This window comes from Nycticebus coucang, chromosome 6, assembly GCF_027406575.1.
Source record: "Nycticebus coucang isolate mNycCou1 chromosome 6, mNycCou1.pri, whole genome shotgun sequence".
Lineage (NCBI taxonomy): Eukaryota > Metazoa > Chordata > Mammalia > Primates > Lorisidae > Nycticebus > Nycticebus coucang.
This window is the reverse complement of record NC_069785.1, coordinates 34,625,425-34,645,024: the sequence shown is the minus strand read 5'-3', so window position 1 is coordinate 34,645,024 and position 19,600 is coordinate 34,625,425. Positions and strand designations below refer to the sequence as shown.

General features: G+C 34.9%; 1 protein-coding gene across 1 annotated transcript; it reads left to right on the top strand.

Moving 5' to 3' along the window:
- Positions 1-7,614: 7,614 nt before the first annotated feature.
- On the top strand, positions 7,615-8,553 carry LOC128588289 (olfactory receptor 4F3/4F16/4F29-like). The gene has a single exon (XM_053595023.1). The coding sequence runs from the start codon at positions 7,615-7,617 to the stop codon at positions 8,551-8,553; it is 939 nt and encodes a 312-aa protein (XP_053450998.1).
- Positions 8,554-19,600: the final 11,047 nt, after the last annotated feature.

Sequence of the window (19,600 nt, the reverse complement as noted above, 5' to 3'; positions counted from 1 at the left end):
GAAATTGGGCACTTGCCAGACAGTTTGCCATACACTGTAACCCCATTTCCCCACTCTCTTCCCCTCTGATCATTTAGATTTTGAACTTTATTCCCTAATGTCTTGAGGGAATTTGATCATGTGGATGGATGTAGCATAATTTCTTTAGTTTATCATAGGTAGATATTTTAGTGTTTCATTCACTTTTAAGTTCTGTTCACTTGCATAAAGTTTTGTACAGCTAAATTTCTGTACGCATCTATAATTAATCCATTTATAATTATATAAAAATGAAGAGTTGTGCTAAAAATTTGGCACATTGTATGTTTTGGAGATAATCAGGTGATTAGAAGTTTTTTTGAGTTAATATTTCCTAATTTTTTTTTTTTTTATTGTTGGGGATTCATTGAGGGTACAATAAGCCAGGTTACACTGATTGCAATTGTTAGGTAAAGTCCCTCTTGCAATCATGTCTTGCCCCCATAAAGTGTGACCCACACCAAGGCCCCACCCCCCTCCCTCCGTCCCTCTTTCTGCTTCCCCCCCATAACCTTAATTGTCATTAATTGTCCTCATATCAAAATTGAGTACATAGGATTCATGCTTCTCCATTCTTGTGATGCTTTACTAAGAATAATATCTTCCACTTCCATCCAGGTTAATACGAAGGATGTAAAGTCTCCATTAATATTTCCTAATTTTAAGACTATAATGAGTAATTACTAATATTTGTAAAATATCCAACAATATAGTACAAAGATGTTCAATAAAAATGTTTCACTTTGTTTCCTTTTTTCTCTCTACTGTCATGTAATACGTTTTTATGTTCTTTGGTTGCCCTGGCTGAAGCAAGTGATTCTCTAGAGGCAAAGTCTAGTAGGTGCTCAAACTATCATAGTTTTTATAGTATTACTTGGTCACTGTACTCTTGAGGTCTGTGTAATTACCTTTAATTCTTCCTTTGGAAGGATATTATATGACACTTCATGTTAGAAAACACAGGAAAGTCTCAGAGCCTCTGAAGATGAGGTCCTCTTTATACAGGTAAAATGAAAGGATAGAAATAAATTTAACAGTAGGAAGAGTGGCTTTGGTCTCAGACATGTTTCTGTTGTTAAAACTGCTATGGACACAACATCAGTTTTATCCTAAGGAGCATGAATGTCATCCCAGAGCAAAGTAGATAGAATCCGGAATAAGGAATTGAGTAGCATAGGAGGATAATTGTGAAAAAGTTTACAGACATATAAGAGAAGGGTAACTGACCTTGACTTTGAGCTAGAAAAACTTTGGCCTTGGGAAATGTGAAACACATTAGAAAGAGTCAAATATCTTTGCAATTTTTTGGATTCAGTATAGATTGCAATTAATCACTCTGTTCTCGGTAATGATTACATCAATGATTCTCATCTTCCGCCATGTGGTAAACAGGCAAGGAAACTGGTAACATAACAAGGGTTATTATATTTTTATTTTAGTTGGCTTTTAAAAAGAGATGAGTATAAATTGATAATCTTCTGTAACAAGGAAAGCATATTTGTTATGATCTTGTCCAGTTTTCAAGGTGGAAAAGAGTCTCAAAGACATCTCAATAGAAATAAAAGACATGGAAGCAAAAACACTTAAAGCTGAATAAATATTTTTTAATATAATATTTAAAAATGTGATGTGGAAAACTTAATAACAAAATAATAGGTAAAGCTGCTATGAGATCGCTTTAGTTTTTCTTTTCCTTATATGATTTAGAATTAGAGCATTTGTATTAATTTTATTTCTAAATATGAGCAGAATGAAAAATGGTTTTTGAGAATGCTTATGAATGAAAATTTCGGAAAGGAAATAGAAGGCAAATGAGAAAGTCTTTCTAAGAGGAAATATAAAATGCATAGCAAAAGACTTAAAGAGGAAATATAAAATGTATAGCAAAAGACTTAACTGAATAAGGTCTTCTTGAAAAAGACCTCAATAGTACAGGCAACCAATGTGAACATGGACAAAATGGATAATATCAACCTAAAAACATCTGCTCAGTAAAGGAACCAGTCCACAAAGTGAGGAGACAATATACAGAATGTGAGAAAATATTTCTAAATATTCAACTGGCAAGTTGAATAGCAACTCAACTCAATAGCAACCCCCCACCCTAAATAATCCAGTTGAAAATTGGACTGAAGATCTGAGTAGATATTTCTCAAAAGGAGGCATACAGTATCTCAAGAATGAAAGAAAAAGTATCCAATGTACTCAGTACTATTGTGAAACTAATTTATAATCACCCCCACTTTCATATGCAAGGTAAAACATAATGATAGCCCAGGATGAAGGAGGGAAGAGGAGGGGGAAGGGAGGGGACAGCGGAGGGTGCATGGAGGGAGGGTAAACGGTGCAACCACACTTATGATGATATTGTAAGGGTGCATGTCAAGTCTATTAAGTGTAGAGTATAAATATCTTGACACAATAATTAAATGAGGTGAAGGCTATGTTAACTAGTTTGATGTAAGCATTCCAAAATGTATATAAAATCAGCACATTGTACCCCACAAATGCTTCAATGTATACAGTTATGATTTAATTAAAAAAAAAAGAAGGCACACAAATGGCCAACAGGTGCTCAACATCACTAATTATTAGGGAAATGCAAACCAAAACCACCATGAGGTCTTATCGCATCTCAGTTAAAATATTTTATCAAAAAGATAGAAAGCAGTAAATGCTGATGAGGGGAACCTTGTACACTGCCAGTTTGAAAAACAATATAAAGATTCCTCAAAAAACTGGAAATAGGGCTACTGTATGATCCAGCAATCCCACTGATTGGTATATATCCCAGAGAAAGAAAATCGGTGTACCAAAGAGACATCTGTACTCCCATGTTTATTGCAGCACTATTCATAATAAGCTAAGATTTGGAATCAATCTAAGTGTTTATCACGAGATGAATGGATGAAGAAAATGTGACTATTATTCAGCTACCCAAAACGAAATTCTGTCATTTGCAACAACATGGACGGAACTGGAGAACATTATGTTAAGTGAAATAAACCATGCAAAGATAAATGTATGTTCTCACTCATATGTGGGAACTATAAAAGTTGATTTCATGAAAATATAGAGTAGAATGATGCTGGGAAAGAAGAGATAAAAATGATGGGTTAATAGTTACAAAAATACAATTATATGCAAGTAATTAAGATCTAGTGTTCAGTAGCACAATAGGGCAATGGTAGTTAACACTAACTTATTGTATATTTCAAAATAGGTGGAAGAAGATTTGGAGTTTCACACCACAAAGAAAAAATAAATGTTTGAGGTGATGGATATCCCAATTACAAGAACATGAATTCAGAACACAATCATCCAGGAGTTCTTCCCTGAGGACGTTGTGATTTCTATATACATACAGATCATATTCTTGAGTCTCCATCTAGAAACTGCTGCATGACTTTTTTGGTGAGTTGAGATTTGGTTATTATGTCTTCAGCGACCTTAAAGCTCCTAAACTTTATGAGTTTCTATGGTCTCTGATATTCAAATGCATATATTTTCATCTTTTTAGTTCACATAGTTTCCATATTTACATTCTGCTTTAATTCACTTTTCATAAAATTCTAGGTTATTACATCATTGATCAAGACTCAGGAGACAAATACATTCGCAGTGTTGTATACAACTGACAGAGGTCTTTAAGAAATTCTTCCATGAGCTGTAGCACTTAAACCTGCTTGGACATATAGTGGTATAATTTGTTTATAATTATAAACTTTTAGAAAAGTAGGTCTAAAAGGTAATCTAAGTTGTAGCTTATATACTATTAAAGAAACCTTTACTGTTTATGTCATATATCCCCACCTTCCTAATGTCTTAGTCCTTTTTAGATTTTCATTTTAATCTCTTTTATTTCTTCTTTTCCTCTACTATTTCTTCACGATTATCAGGCTTTATTTTCAATTTTTCCTTGTTAGTTAGAAATTCTGCACAGTCTCTTTGCCTATCTTCTCTGATAGATACATAACCAGGTAAATTTTTTTTTTTTTTTTTTTTTTTTGTAGAGACAGAGTCTCACTGTACTGCCCTCGGTAGAGTGCCGTGGCGTCACATGGCTCACAGCAACCTCCAGCTCTTGGGCTTACATGATTCTCTTGCCTCAGCCTCCCGAGTAGCTGGGACTATAGGCACCCGCCACAACGCCCGGCTATTTTTTTGTTGCAGTTTGGCTGGGGCTGGGTTTGAACCCGCCACCCTCGGCATATGGGGCCGGCGCCCTACTCACTGAGCCACAGGCACCGCCCCCCAGGTAAATTTTTATGAATTTTTAATTATTCAAATGCATCCTTTTCTATCTTTAAGCAAATGTTTATTTGTCCTTATTGCGTATCTGGTATAATTTTCAGTTTGGGATAACAAGACAGATGTAGTCCCTAACTTCATGAGGGTTGTAGTTTTGTTGGGAAACAGAACTTAAATGATGAATTACTTTTGTTTTTTTTATTTTATTTATTTTATTTTTTTATTAAATCATAGCTGTGTACATTGATATGATCATGGGGCATCATTCACTAGCTTTATAGACCATTTACCAAGTTTCACATATACCCTTGTAAGATGCACCCCTGGTGTAAATGAATTACTTTTGGAGTGAGTACTACAAGGAAATACGGTGTTCTTTGAGAGCAAATATGTTGAATTTACACAAGTAAGTTTATATTTTGATTACTATTAGAACATTATTATCTCCAATTATTATGTAGAAGGAGATAATCATAATTTGTGATTAAAATATCTTATAGATATAGAATTTTGATAGTCTCTGCTCCACCTCTGGCCACTTTGAAGGCTCCCCTTGCATCTCCTTCTTGTATCTTGGCATCTGAAAAAGCTTTTCTTCTGTTACTTCCACAGTCTGCTGACACTCTCTGTGGGAGGAAGTTTGAAATGTCTTTACGCAGCTTGCATGCTCTTTAGCATATTTAATAACTTTTAGCTTAAAGCTTGCAGTGTATAAAAACTTTTTTTGACATTTTCCAAGGGATTCTCCATTAACTTTTATAAAAACATGAGCTAGATTATTACCTCACACCAGAAATGTAGGAAGAGACATATGTTGCTCTTTGTTGGCTGAAAATACTTATGTAACAAGTTGGTTGTAAGTTCAACAAAACCAATTACTGTATTCCAGGTTATCATTTTGCATACCAATAACCTCTGCTGGCCAACACCATCTCATTTCTTATTAATTCTTTAGTATAATGTATTAAACATTATCATTGGAGAATAAAAGAAAGGCAAGTAAAACTAACATTTACTGAATAAAATATTATAAAACTTTATTTTACTCCTACAATATACCTTGGGACATTATTATTATTATTTGCAATTTCATAAACATATAAAATAAGGCTTAAGAGTTTAGGTAACTTGGCCAGTATCACTTCGTCAGTGGTTGAACCATGGTACAAACCTTGGTTTTCTTTTAGAAATCTTGGTTTTTGAATCCAAAATCTTTATGCTTTCCATTATACTATGTTGGTTCTTCTAAATAAAACTGAAATTACAATAAAATGTGATAAATATTTACATAGATATTTGAACAAGATGCCCTCCACTGTATCAAAATGCCCTTCATAGTTTTAAGTTTTTAAGGTCATGTGTTAAGCACCCTAGAGTATTGCTTATCCAATTATCTTCTCGAATTATCTGTCTCACATATATTTTTTCCAATGCTTCTGGAACTGATACTTTAGTAGAATATGAGAACATACAATTTGATTTTCCTATAATGTCGCATTGCTAGAGAAGTTTCTAAACATGCTCAAATTCAGTAGCTAAGATGATACAGACTGGTAACTGATTGTTCATGGATCTGCTCCTCTCTGCGCATCAGTTTTCTTGGCTTCAGAGAATCCAGAAGTGAATGAGTCATAATCCACTTGAGTCATTAAGTGAGTCATGATTTCTGCTGTTAAGAAGCTTTCAGCAGGGCGGTGCCTGTGGCTCAAGGAGTAGGGCGCCGGTCCCATACGCCGGAGGTGGCGGGTTCAAACCCAGCCCCGGCCAAAAACCACAAGAAGCTTTCAGCCTCCTTGGTGAGTTAGACTTCTATCCAGTTTACTACAATATAAGGGACAGTAAAATAAATACAGCAAGACCTCCCAGCTGCAGTAAACATTGAATAAATCTTGAAGATGGACATTTTTCAGAGGTGGGGTGTAGGAAAGAAGACTTGTTTGCTAGAATGTGGATGCAGTCTTAGAGTGAATGCAATAGTTGAGAAAAGGTGAATAGTCTTGTGTGATTAGGGCCAGGCCATAGGAGTCATGAAGCAAAACCCAAAAAAGTTTGAGAGTAGAATTGCTGTTACTTACTTATGCAATCTTTTGTCTTACAAGGCAACTACCTCAAGAGAAAGCAGAGGGATTCTAAATGCAAAGACAACTTAGTGAAAGAGAACTTCAGACAATAGCCACCACTTCTCTGTGTGATCACAATTTCAGAGTCTGTGAGCATATTAGGTTGTTCCCCTCTGCCCCAGCTTTATTAAGGTATAATTGACAAAGATTGCATTTGTGGTGAACAATGGGATGTTTTGTTATATGCATATGTTGTGAAATGATAAATCAAGCTAATTAACATATTTATTATCTCACATACATTTTTCTAGTTAGAACATTTAATATCTATTCTCTTAGTGCTTTTCAAGTGTGCAATGTATTATTACCTACAATAACCAAGTTGCCTCATATATCTCAGACACTCTTCATCCATTTCTAAATGAAACTTTGTGTCCTGTGATCAACATCTCCCCATTCTCTGTCAGATCTCAATCAGCGGCTGGCAACCACCACTGTACTCTTTGCTTCTATGAATTTGAATTTTTTATTTTAAAAAATTGTTATTTTTTAAAAATTCAAAGTATTAAGGGGGTACATGCGATTTTGTTACATGGATGAATTCTTTAGATTTTATAGATAAGTAAGATTTTTCTGTATTTTCCTCTCCGTATTTGTCTTATTTCACTACACATAATGCTCTCCATTTAATCCATGATATTATAAATGACATGACCACCTTTTCACAGGTTGAAGAGCATTTCATTGTACATCTGCCACATTTTTATTATCCTTTCATGCATTGATAGACCCTTAGATTGGTTCCAGGTTTTGGCTATTGTGAATAATGCTGCAGTAAAATGGGAATACAGATACGTCTTCAACATACTTATTCCATTTACTTTGAGAATATACCCAGTAGTGCGATTGCCGAATCATATAGTAGTTACATTTTTTTTAACTTTTAAAATAATCTCCACATCGTTTTTACTATTGGTGGTCGAAGTTTATTTTCTTGCCATCAGTGTACAAGGGTTAACTTACTGTTCAACCTTAACAAACTTACTGTCTTTTTGATGACAGCCTTTCTAACATCATATTTCATTGTAGTCTTATTTATTTTTCCTAGATAATTGGTGATGTTGACAGCTTTTTCATACCTATTGGATGTTAGAATGGTATTAATGCTGCATTAGAAATAGGCTTTCATAACTTTGATTTCTCTCTGTCTAGTTTATTAATACAATTGCTGTAATTTACATTCTGGCCTGTTGTTCTCCTTCAGGTAGCACTGCTAAGAAAGTCAATGGATGGAGCCAATCACTCTGTGGTGTCAGAGTTTGTGTTCCTGGGACTCACCAACTCCTGGGAGACCCAGCTGCTCCTGTTTGTGTTCTGCTCTGTGTTTTATGTGGCAAGCGTGACGGGAAACTCTCTCATCGTGTTCACTGTGACCTCTGACCCTCACCTACACTCCCCCATGTACTTTCTGTTGGCCAACCTCTCCTTCATTGACCTGGGTGTTTCTTCTGTCACTTCCCCCAGGATGATTTATGACCTTTTCAGAAAGCGCAAAGCCATCTCCTTTGGAGGCTGCATTGCTCAGATCTTCTTCATCCATGTCATTGGTGGGGTGGAGATGGTGCTGCTCATAGCCATGGCCTTTGACAGATACGTGGCCATATGTAAGCCTCTCCACTACCTGGCCATCATGAACCCACGAGTGTGCATCTTCTTTTTAGTGGCTGCCTGGATGACTGGCCTCATCCACTCCATGGTTCAGTTGGCTTTTGTGGTAAACTTACCCTTCTGTGGTCCTAATGTGTTGGACAGCTTTTACTGTGACCTTCCTCGGTTTATCAAACTTGCCTGCACAAACACCTACTGGCTGGAATTCATAGTCACAGCCAACAGTGGATTCATCTCTGTGGGCTCCTTCTTTATATTGATCATTTCCTACATTGTCATCATTCTCAGTGTTCAGAAACACTCTTCAGCTGGTTCATCCAAGGCTATGTCCACACTTTCAGCTCACGTCACTGTGGTAGTCTTGTTCTTTGGTCCTTTGATATTCTTTTATACGTGGCCATCTCCTTCCATACACCTGGATAAGTTTCTGGCCCTCTTTGATGCAGTTCTCACTCCTCTTCTGAATCCTATCATCTACACATTCAGGAATCAAGAAATGAAGGTGGCAATGAGGAAAGTATGCAGACAGCTAGTGAGTTACAGAAAGATCTCTTAAATGAATGTCTGTACTGTGAAGAGTTCTCATTAGGTATTGAAGCTCATTGTGAAGGTCAAACTCAGAGAAAAGCCTCTTTTCTCTGAGGAATAATATTTGTATGAAGTAATTATTATTAATACATAAGATTGCAGAAACTTTAAGGCCTTCAGAATGGGAGAAATCTTCCCATAATCCGTTGTAATCCAGTATGACCTCATCTTCAATCAACCATATCTGCACCAACCTAACTTGCCAATGTGGTCTTATTCACAGGAGGTACTCCGTTTTATAACCCCAACATATCTATTTGGTGGAAACAAACCAAACCACAGTAGTATAGGTATCTGGGAACAGAAACAGTTGTAGTATAGCAATTTATTTAAGCAGAAATATATTCAAAATAAACAGCAGAAGTAACAATTATTCTTTTTTTGCAGTTTTTGGCTGGGGCTGGGTTTGAACTTGCCACCTCCAGCATATGGGGCCAGCGCCCTATCCCTTTGAGCCATAGGTGCTGCCCTATTCTTTTTTTAAAAAATGGAAACTATAAAGTCAATAGCTCAAAAAGTTATTTGTGTTTTAAGATACAGAATCTCTGACTACTAGGAAGATTACACAGAAGGTAAAGAAACAATTACTGCTTTTTTTTTATTATCAGAATTTATCGTTAGGGTCAGTTCCTATCTACTAGGGAGTACAACTACGTCTCAATATGTGCTATAGTCACTCTAGGGTAACAGCCATTCTGCAAAATAGTGGTACTGGGGCTCTGTTAGGCACAGATCATAATTAAGTCAGTGGAAAATGAACCCATAAAAACCCTGACATTAGTCAGCCATTACTCTAGGAAAGTTCCAGTGCTATGCAACCTGTAAGGCATCATCTCTCAGCTGATGATGAGGCTCACGGAGGTGTTGGTGGTGGAATGAAACAGGAGTTGAATCCATTTTCTACTCATCTTGACTGAGTACTATGGCTTCAAGACCGGAACCAGAAATTAGGTCTGGTAAAATCTTTTAAGCCCCCAAAGCAAGTGAAATAACACATAAAGAAGAAAAGGTCAGTAGCTAGGACAGTAAACCCAAAATTAGGTAGAACTTCAAAGAATGGAGACTTCTGGAATGGAAAAGTAGTTGGGTTTAGATGCCATTTGAGATGACCAAGAATACAACATAGGTAAAAGCAATTAGGGAAACAAATCAAATATTGAAAGTCATGCAGATACTCAGAAGTTAAGTGAAATTCTCCCCTCACCCCCTTGGGGGAAAAACTGGTTTAAAAAGATCAGAAAGATGGATCACTAACAGGAAAATGAATACCTGAGTAGAAACTGGTGTTTCAAGATGCCAAGAATATTTTATAATATACAGGTGAGCTGAGTCTGCAGGAAGGAAACATGGTTATGGCAGCCTGTTAGCCAGATTTGACATTGCAATGACATTTCTAGCAATGGCTTTGTCTTATGAGGTTCTGGCATATTTTTTGTAGCACAGATAGAGCTTTGAAGGAATGTTTTTATAACAACAATCACTGCTTCTTTGAGAGAAGAAAGAATATATTTTTCATGTGATTTAAATATAAAGTAAACCAAATTCCAGTCTTGATTTGCCATACTATTTGGCAATAAAGCATTCTTAAAATTTTTTAACATAGACGCATCAAAGCTAAGTTGTATAAACTTTGCTAAAATTTTAACATATATTGATGTTTCTATTCAGATTCATTATTTGAAGTTATATATATGTAAGGAGGGCAAATAAAATTTACTTGTTGAATCTTCTACAGCTATCTCTATCCATTGGGTGTTATTTTTTTCTGTTGACTTTTGAATTTTGGAACACCATATTTTGCTGTGTATAATGCACGTGGAATGTCCCGGGTAGAATGTGCACCTACGTTTCTGACCCAAACTTTTATTTAATTAATTAATTAATTAATTTTTTAATTTTTTAATTAATTAATTAAAGAGTCTCACCATGTCGCCCTCGATAGAGTGCTGTGCTCACAGCAACCTCAAACTCTTGGGCTTCAGTGATTCTCTTGCCTCAGCCTTCCAAGTAGCTGGGATTATAGGTGCCCACCACAATGCTTGGCTATTTTTTGTTGTTGTTTAGCTGGCCCGGGCCAGGTTCGAATCGCCAGTGTTGGTGCATGTGGCTGGCGCTGTAACCACTGTGCTATAAGGCCACTGTGCTATGGGCACCAAGCCTTGACCCAAACTTTTAGAAAGAAAATCTTATGTTTTAATTTTTTAACTCAAATTTTATTTGTTCATAATTAGGTACTTTTTGTGTTATAAAAGAATTTTGGAATTTATTTATTTATTTATTTATTTTTTGTTTTTTGGCCAGGGGTAGGTTTGAACCCGCCACCTGAGCCACAGGCACGGCCCAGAATTTATTTTTTAACATATATGTTACAAGAAATTTTAGGTAACAAAGTGTAATTACAAAACAGATACAAGGTACAAAAAATTCTTATAGGCTGCTGGAGGTTTTCGTGCAAGTTTTGTTCCTGTCTTCATGCTCAAACCTTCTGTTTTGATAAAGTTAGAGCGCCACATAGGTGTCCCTGAGAAATCATCAATGTTTTTTTCTCAAGCAATCCTTTTACCCTCTTCTTGTATTATCTTGGTCGAAACAGAAATCCCAGGCAGATGCTGCTTCAGAATCCAGGTCTTCTCCTCCTGTTCTGCCTCTGGTGACTTTGGAAGTTCCCCTGCATCACCTACTTCTATCTGGCATCTGAAGAAGCTTTTTTCCTGTTATTTCCACAATCTGCTGACACTTTTTGTGGGAGGAGGTCCAAAGTGTCTTTGGGCAACTCTGTTGCCATGCTCTTTAGCCTATTTAATAACTGTTAGCTTAAAGCTTGCAATGTACAAATGCTTTTTTGGACATTTTTCATGGGATTTTCCATTAACTTTTGTAAAAATATCAGATAGATTACTAGCTTGCACCAGAAATATATAAAGAGACATATGTTGCTCTTTGTTGGTTGAAAATGCTTATGTAGCAAGATTGTTGGAAGTTCAACAAAACCAATTGCTGTATTCCAGATTATTATTTTGCATACAGATACTGTTAAGAGATATTATATTAATGCATAAGCGTAAATAAAAGAATTAAAAACACTTATGTAGATTAGCTGGCTCATGTATTTGAGGAGTATGTGTATAATTTCCTTACCTTAATATTTGCTAATGTTCCTCTTATTTTCTACAATTCTATTTTAAAACTGTTTTTACATTTTTGCTTTGGCCTAATTTTGTACTTTATATTTCAGTGTTGTTCAGTTGAACGAATATTTAATATGTGCCAGAAAATGTATAAGGTACTAGAGATATGGAGAAAAATAAAGCAATATTCCTGCCCTTGAAGAGCTTGAAGAGCTTCTATCTGCAGGACATGGGGAGAGAAACAGGTAGTTTTGATGTCACAGGTGGATATAGTGATAAAGTATGCACAAGGTGCTATGGGAATACAGAGAGGAGCAGAGATTTTTAATAATGGTGGTGCATAAGAATTCCCGAGGCACTTCTGAAGAATACTATGGTTCTTGACCCACATTTCAGAGTGTGTGATTCAACTGGCCTGGCTGGATACATTATTATTTTTTTTGCAATTGAGACTATTTTACTTTCGTGTTTGCCTTTTTTCTTCCTTTTTCTTGTAGCTATTTTGGGATATACAATAAATTATTATTAACTATAGTCATTTAATGTGCTACTAAATGCTAGATTGTATTTCTTTTTTTCTATCTGTATTTTTCAACCCATTAATGAAACTTTTGAACTCAACCTAGACCTCCCATTTGATCCTGCAATCCCATTACTGGGCATCTACCTGAAGGAAAAAAAAAAACAACCTTTTCTTATAAAGACACTTGTACTAGACTGTTTATTGCAGCTCAATTTACAATAGCTAAAATGTGGAAACAGTCTAAATGCCCTTCAACCCAGGAATGGATTGGCAAGCTGTGGAACATATATACCATGGAATACTATTTAGCCATTAAAAAAATGGAGATTTTGCAGCATTTGTACTAACCTGGATGGAGGTGGAACACATTATTCTTAGTGAAGCATCACAAGATTGGAGAAGTATGAATCTTATGTATTTAGCTTTGATATGAAGACAATCAATGGCAATTAATGACATAGTGGGGGGTGGGGGAAGGGGAGAACAGACAGAGAAGGAGGGAGAGGATGAGGAAAAGGAAAAGAAAAAAATGAAAAGAAAAGAAAATAGTGACTAATTCTCACATAAATTAGATTTAATTTTGACCAAAGTACATTACTTAAATATTAATTTTTAATTCAACTTGTTAATATGTTGTTTAGGATATTGCATCCTCATTTATAAGTGAAATATGTTTGTAATTTCCCCTTTACAATAATATATTTTTTTCCAATTTTAATATTAAGTGTGTCCAGATTAAGTAGAATAATTCTGAAGTATTTATTCTTTTTCTATTGTCTATAAGATTTGGAATGATCTGTTTTTTGAAATTATTTTTCATTTTTACTTACAAATATTAGTTGTTTATTTTTTGACTTTGGAAAAAAAAATAATAAGAAGTTAGCTGATGACTCCATACTGAACTTCAGAGTCAAAGCATTCTATGATAGACATACTCTTATTTGACAATGTGAATGTTACTTTCTTTGCTTATTATTATTATTATTATTGCTCAATTAAAAAAAGAAAGGTTCTTTGAGCTTTTGAATGAGCTTTTATAGTTTTGAAAAAATGCTCATTCAGTACATTTTAAAACCTCAATTTTTCTCTTTCTCTTTTCTTTCTGAAGCTATGTTTATATATTATATGGTAGATATTCTGAATGTATCTAAACTATTTTATCTCTTATGCAGTGCATGTTTTCTTTTCTTGTCTGTTGGCTCTTGATCTGTCTTCCAGTTAATGAATTCTATGTTCCGCTGTGTCTAATCTGCTATGGAGACAAGATTGGCCAATGTCCCAATGGGAGAGAAGGGGCAAAAACCTGTTGGTGATGTCAGCTTATTTCCTAACAGTGCTGATTCTCTGAACTTTCAGTTCATTTAGTGCCCATTGCTGTGATTACAAAAAAAAAAAAAAATTGATCCAGCTTTCTCTGTTTAAAAAAAAAAAAAAAAGGAAACTTTATCTCTCCTTTCCCACAACCCTTCCCAGTCTCTAGGAAATGTCATTCTATTCTCTATCTCTGGGAGATCAATTCTGTAAACTCCCTTATCTTAGTGAGACTATATGACATTTGCCTTTCTGTGCCTGGATTATTACACTTAATGTTCTCCTGTTCCACCCATGTTGTTACAAGTGATAGGATTTCATTCTTTTTTATGGCTAAATAATATTCTATAGTGTATATATACCATATTTTCTTTATCTATTCATTCATTGATGGATATTGAGGTTGATTTCTTATCTTGGGTATTGTGAATAGTGCTGCCGTAAACATGAATATGTAGATGTCTCTTTGTTATACTAAGTTCTCCTCCTTTGGATATATATGCAATAATGAGATTGCTGGATCATATGGAAGTTCTGGTTTTAGTTTTTTGAGGAATCTCCATACTGTTCCCCATAGTGGTTACACTAATTATACTTCCACCAACTGTGTACAAGTGTTTCCCTTTCTCTACATCCTCACCAGCATTTGTTATGTATTGTCTTTTTGACAAAAGCTACTTTAACTGGGGTGAGATGATATTTCATTGCAGTTTTGATTTGTATTTCTCTAGTGACTAATGATATTGAACATTTTTTCATGTACCTGTTGGCCATTTGTATGTTTTCTTTTGAAAAATGTTTATTCAGATCTTTTGCCTATTTTTTATTGGATTAATTCATTGTTTTCTATTGAGTTGTTGAAGCTCTTTATATATTCTAGTTACTAAACCCTGGTCAGATGGGTAGTTTGCAAATATTATCTCTCATTCTTTGGGTTGTCTTTTCCTTTTGTTGATGTGCAGAAACTTTTGAAATTCGATGTGATACTATTTGTCAATTTTTGCTTTGGTTGCCTGTGCATTTGAGGTTTTACTCAAGAAATTTTTGGCCAGACCAATATCCTAGAGAACTTCTCCAATGTTTTCTTCTAAAAGTTTCACAGTTTCTGGTGGACATATTTTAAAAAATATCTCTGGCTCTTCTACCATATTCTACCACTTAATGTTCCTTTAGAACTAAACCACTATAGTTTCCCGAACATGCCAAACATAATGCACTTCATTCTGCTCACTATTATTTTTCCTGAAATTAACCCTTCCTCTCCTCATATCTCTCTCTCTCTTAAGCCAGTCCTCAAATTTTTCTTTCCCTAGGAAGTCTGCTTACTTCCTCCCAGTTATATTTAGGGGTTCTTTCTTCTATGTTCCTGCCCACTGCATTGAACATGCTTTTTGTAGAGCTAATATCCACATTGTATTAAAGCACTTTATTTGTATGTATGTGTCTCCCAGATACATGGGCAGCAACTGGCACATGGGTAATAGTCAAGAATGAGCCTGTGAATAAACTTCATGCATAAGTCCGATCTCTCCAAAACTTACAATCAATTATACCTAAAAAAAATTGACTTTTGTTGTCATTGTAGAGATTGTACATTGTATGCCATTTTTTTAAATGTGAAAGAGATTCAAGTAATTTGTGTTGCCTATTTTGCACTATGTGAGCCTAAGCTGATTAAAATTTGTAGTGACATCTACATGATTTAGATTGAATGTGTTCACAGTCCCCAGACACTTTGCCATATTTTAAACCATCAATAAATAAAAGCAGATAAAATCGCCAGAGGTGATGTTTTTAAAACTTCCAGTGTCAGTTTTGTTTCCTCTCTAGGGATTCATTATAAGATTTTTTTCTTTTGATTGTTCTTATCCAGCCAATCAGGTTCCAAGGACATGAGCAGCAGTGGCAAATCCAGGTATCTGCAGAGGCATCTGGTCATTATTCTTCAGTGCTGTTAATATTTTTTAAAAAATTCTTTCAGCTTTTTATTTAATAGCAGCGGCATGAGCAGAATCTCTGTTATCAACATACTCTAATTACCTGAGGATGTTGTGCTCAGGGAAGAGGTGGGTGAAAGATACAATGTTGACATAACAATAGGAAAAAAAAAATTTACTTGATCTATTAGATTCAGTTCCAGAAAATACTATAGTGGCAAAGTTTTTATTTGTAAATTTTAGATAAGTTTTTGGTTGTGTAGAGTATAATGTAGGGAAGAAAGAAGGGTATAATGTAGGGAAGAAGGAAGAGATCACATTAGGTGGTACCTAAAAGGCTAAAGATTGTGGAGAAAGGCAAATAAATGACTTTGACTTTTACCTGGTAGTGAAATGTGTCCTGAGTTTCCAGGGTGAAACTGAAACTGTGAAGCAGAGTCAAGATAAGCACAATGTAGAGTCTTCAGCAATGGCAAGGTATTTGGGGGTTTAAAAGACTTAGAAAAACATTTATTTATTTCTCATTAACCTGTTTGATGAGCGTGAAGGGAAATTGGTAAAGTACAAAAGTTAGAAGTCAAGGCCACTTGCTCTGTTTTATTTCTGTCTTTGCAGAAAAGTTACAAAAGGAAAAATTCCACCAGAGACCAGTGTGTTATGGTACTACTTGGGACCCAAACCAAGTGATAAACAACAGAATTTGGAGGATTGACTGAAAACGCCCTTGCCTGCATGCCTGATTATAGATCTACCATTATTTTCAACTGTGATGAAGAAAACCTGGTATAATGGTATTAATGGGGAATTAATTCTGCTGTAACAATATATTTATTGGGCATTTAGTTTTTCTTTTTTCTCGTCTAATTTTGGACACTACGATGTAAAATAGAGGTAAATAATTTTCAGGGAAAAATAACAAGTTTAGGAATCCAGGGGCAGGGAAATTGACTTTAAGAAGAAAAGTGAAAGGAAGAGGTAACTTAATTCAAGTATGGCAAGGTTTTATAGGAGAAGTTCCTAACAACACTTGTATTTTTACTTTTATAGAAAGACAAATGTATATAGACTTAATCAGAAAGTTCAGTTGAGGTAATTGGTGGGACCATACCTATGGTGCATCTTACAAGGGTATGTGAAATTTACTAAATGTAGAACATAAATGTCTTAATACAATAACTAAGAAAATGCTGTGAAGGCTGTGTTAACCAGTGTGATGAAAATATTTCAAATTGTATATAAAACCAGCACATTGTACCCCAAGATTGCATTAATGTACACAGCTATGATTTAATGAAAGAAATGATTGCTTAAAAAAAAAAGGAAGTTCAGTTGAGAGCAGGGAAAAAGTTTTGTATTATCAAAATGATAAAGCATAGGAATCACCAAAAAAGAGAAATATTGAATTCTCAAGTAGTTTGTCTTAGCTAATTTAGATATGCCACTGATGTGCCTAGGTTGGGAATTCTCTGTATTTTATTTCTATGGTCTTATTAATAGTACACTCATTTTCTGTTTTCTTCGACTTAAACTTTAAAATGGGTGGGAACATTAATATTCCAGATTTGTTGTTTGTCTACAAAAATTCTTATTTTATGTATCAAATTAAGGAACATATTAGGCATATAGCCCTTTTTTTTGGTCTACAGGTGATGAGTTCTTTAATGAAACTTAGTGTTTTATGAAGCATGGTCATTATAGGCTCCTGGTGTTCCTAGCAATAGGTATAGCAATTGTTCAGAGGCCTTTTTCCTTTGAGTTTCATTTCTCTCTATGTATCTATTTATTTATCATTTTTCTTTCCCTCAATCTGTCCATCCATTCACCCATCCATCTACCCACCCACTTACTCATTCACTAATTCACTAAACACTAATTAGAGTCATACCCTCCGATGGGAACGGTGTTGGGCAGTCTGAGGAATAAATAGATGGGAGACTGAATTTTCCCCAGAGGAAAATAAAAGTGTGCACATTGGAGAGATGTTCTGGATATATTCTGTCTCTGCTTTCCACTTCTGATTGTGATTAATATACTTCTGCAAAGAAGTACTTAGTTCAGTCACAAAAAAGGGGCGAAATAATACTCTAATAAGTATTAAAGCACTTTATCATGTTGACTTGTGTTGCTCTGCAATAACTACTTATTTCACAGTTACATGACAGATCCTCGTCCATGTAAATTTGGCCAAATAGCTAAACAATCTTTACTGCTGCTTTTCCTTCCAAGTAGTTTCTGTTGAAACAACTTTCAGAGGATATTGAACAGAAATGCTCGTTTTAGTATTCATTAAATGTCAAATTATTGAAAATGGGACAATATATAGAATTGGATGGAAAGAACTGAAACTTGTTATCAACTCAGTAAAATGGATTTTTCTTTTCTGTTTGACTATATTTCTGTTTTCTAAATACATTTTAAATCACATTTAATAGAAGCGTATAGCTTCTATATTAGCAATTTTTTGAGGAAAGACTTTTAATGGTTTGTTTCACACGCAAAAGAATGTTGGCAATGTTAAAATAAGCATTGAATCTAACTTGGCAGGAGATGATTACATTGATGAGATTTTTCTGGTTAGAAGTAGAATTTCACCTTTCTGTTAATCTACTATTTTGTTCTTTATTTACATTTTGGATGTTTTCTGGTTGATAATTTCATACTGCATGGAGAAGTTTATGTGTTAGCTTTTAAAAACTACTGATAATGTGGAATGTAAGTGACCAAAACAAAGATTAGTTTTGCTTTGTTGGCTTCAGAAACAATCTAACTTAGAAAAACAAGTTCAAAGAGTTCAGTGTGATTGGTCTAAAAACCAAAATCGTTCTTTAAAAGGAGAAATAGACAACTTAAATTCTCATTTAGAATATAAAAATATGACATTAATAAGCAGAGAACATTTTGAGTTTTCTCCCACTTAAAAATTCCTACTCGGTTATGACAACATTTTCAGCCTGTATCATTATTTGTGGTATTGAGTTTCATAGTTTTTTACTTCTTGTGTAAGAGATCACAGGCCGACTTCAGTATCTGTGGGGGACTGATTCCAGGACCACCCACGAGCCCCAACAGATAGCAAAATCCTTAGATGCTCAAGTCCCATATATACATGCAAAATGGTATAGTATTTGCATATCACCTAAGCACATTCTCCAGTACACTCCAAATCATCTCTAGATTTCTTATAATACCCAATACAATGTAAATACTCTGTAAGTACTTGTATATTGTTTTAACAAAATTGTAGTTTTTTCAAAATTGTATTTTTTGTTTTATTTTATTTTTCCCCAAAAGTTTTGATCCAAAGTGAGTTAAATCTGGATGTTAATTATGGATGTGAAAGGCCAACTGTAGTATTTATTTGCCTCAGACTCTCTTCTTAAAGCTTTATGATCTCTATATTATTGAGTCTTTATTAGATTTTGTGACTAAATATGTATTTACTCTATTAGTACTCTTTGTATTTTTATACATTTGGGGTCTTTTCTGTTTATTTTCATATGAAAACTCTCCAATAAGATACAGTGTTTCACAATTTCTAAAAGGTCAGGGTTATCCATAGGCCCGGAAATTTCATCATATATCATCTCAATATATCCAGAATCTATTGCCTCTCAGTACCTCTGCTACCACTCTGAATTAACATTTTCTCTTGCATCATTGCTTCCTCATGATAAAAAATGTGTTTCAAGCCAATGCCTCTGCATTTATCCTTGAAATTCCAAGATATATTCACAATGCTGCAGGCAGAATGACTCTTTAACAGTGTAAGCTAGATTTTTGTTGTTTCCCTGTTCAAAACCCAGTTGTTTATTTTCTCATTCAGAGTAAAAGCCAGAGTTCTTACCATGGCCTAGAAGGACCCACATACCTGTATGCCTGTTACCTCTCAAACCTTATCTACTATACGCTCCCTCTTGCACACTCATGTTCAGCCTTTTTGACCTCCTAATTCTTTGAAAATGCCAAGGAAGCTCACACCTCTGGGCTTTTGCTCTTGCTGCTATTTCTGCCTGGAATACTCTTCTCCCAAATCCTTCATGACTTGTTCATTTAAGATTTCTGCTCAGTCAACTCATAAGCAGAAATGTTCTTATGAGTCTTATTTTACAACAGCCC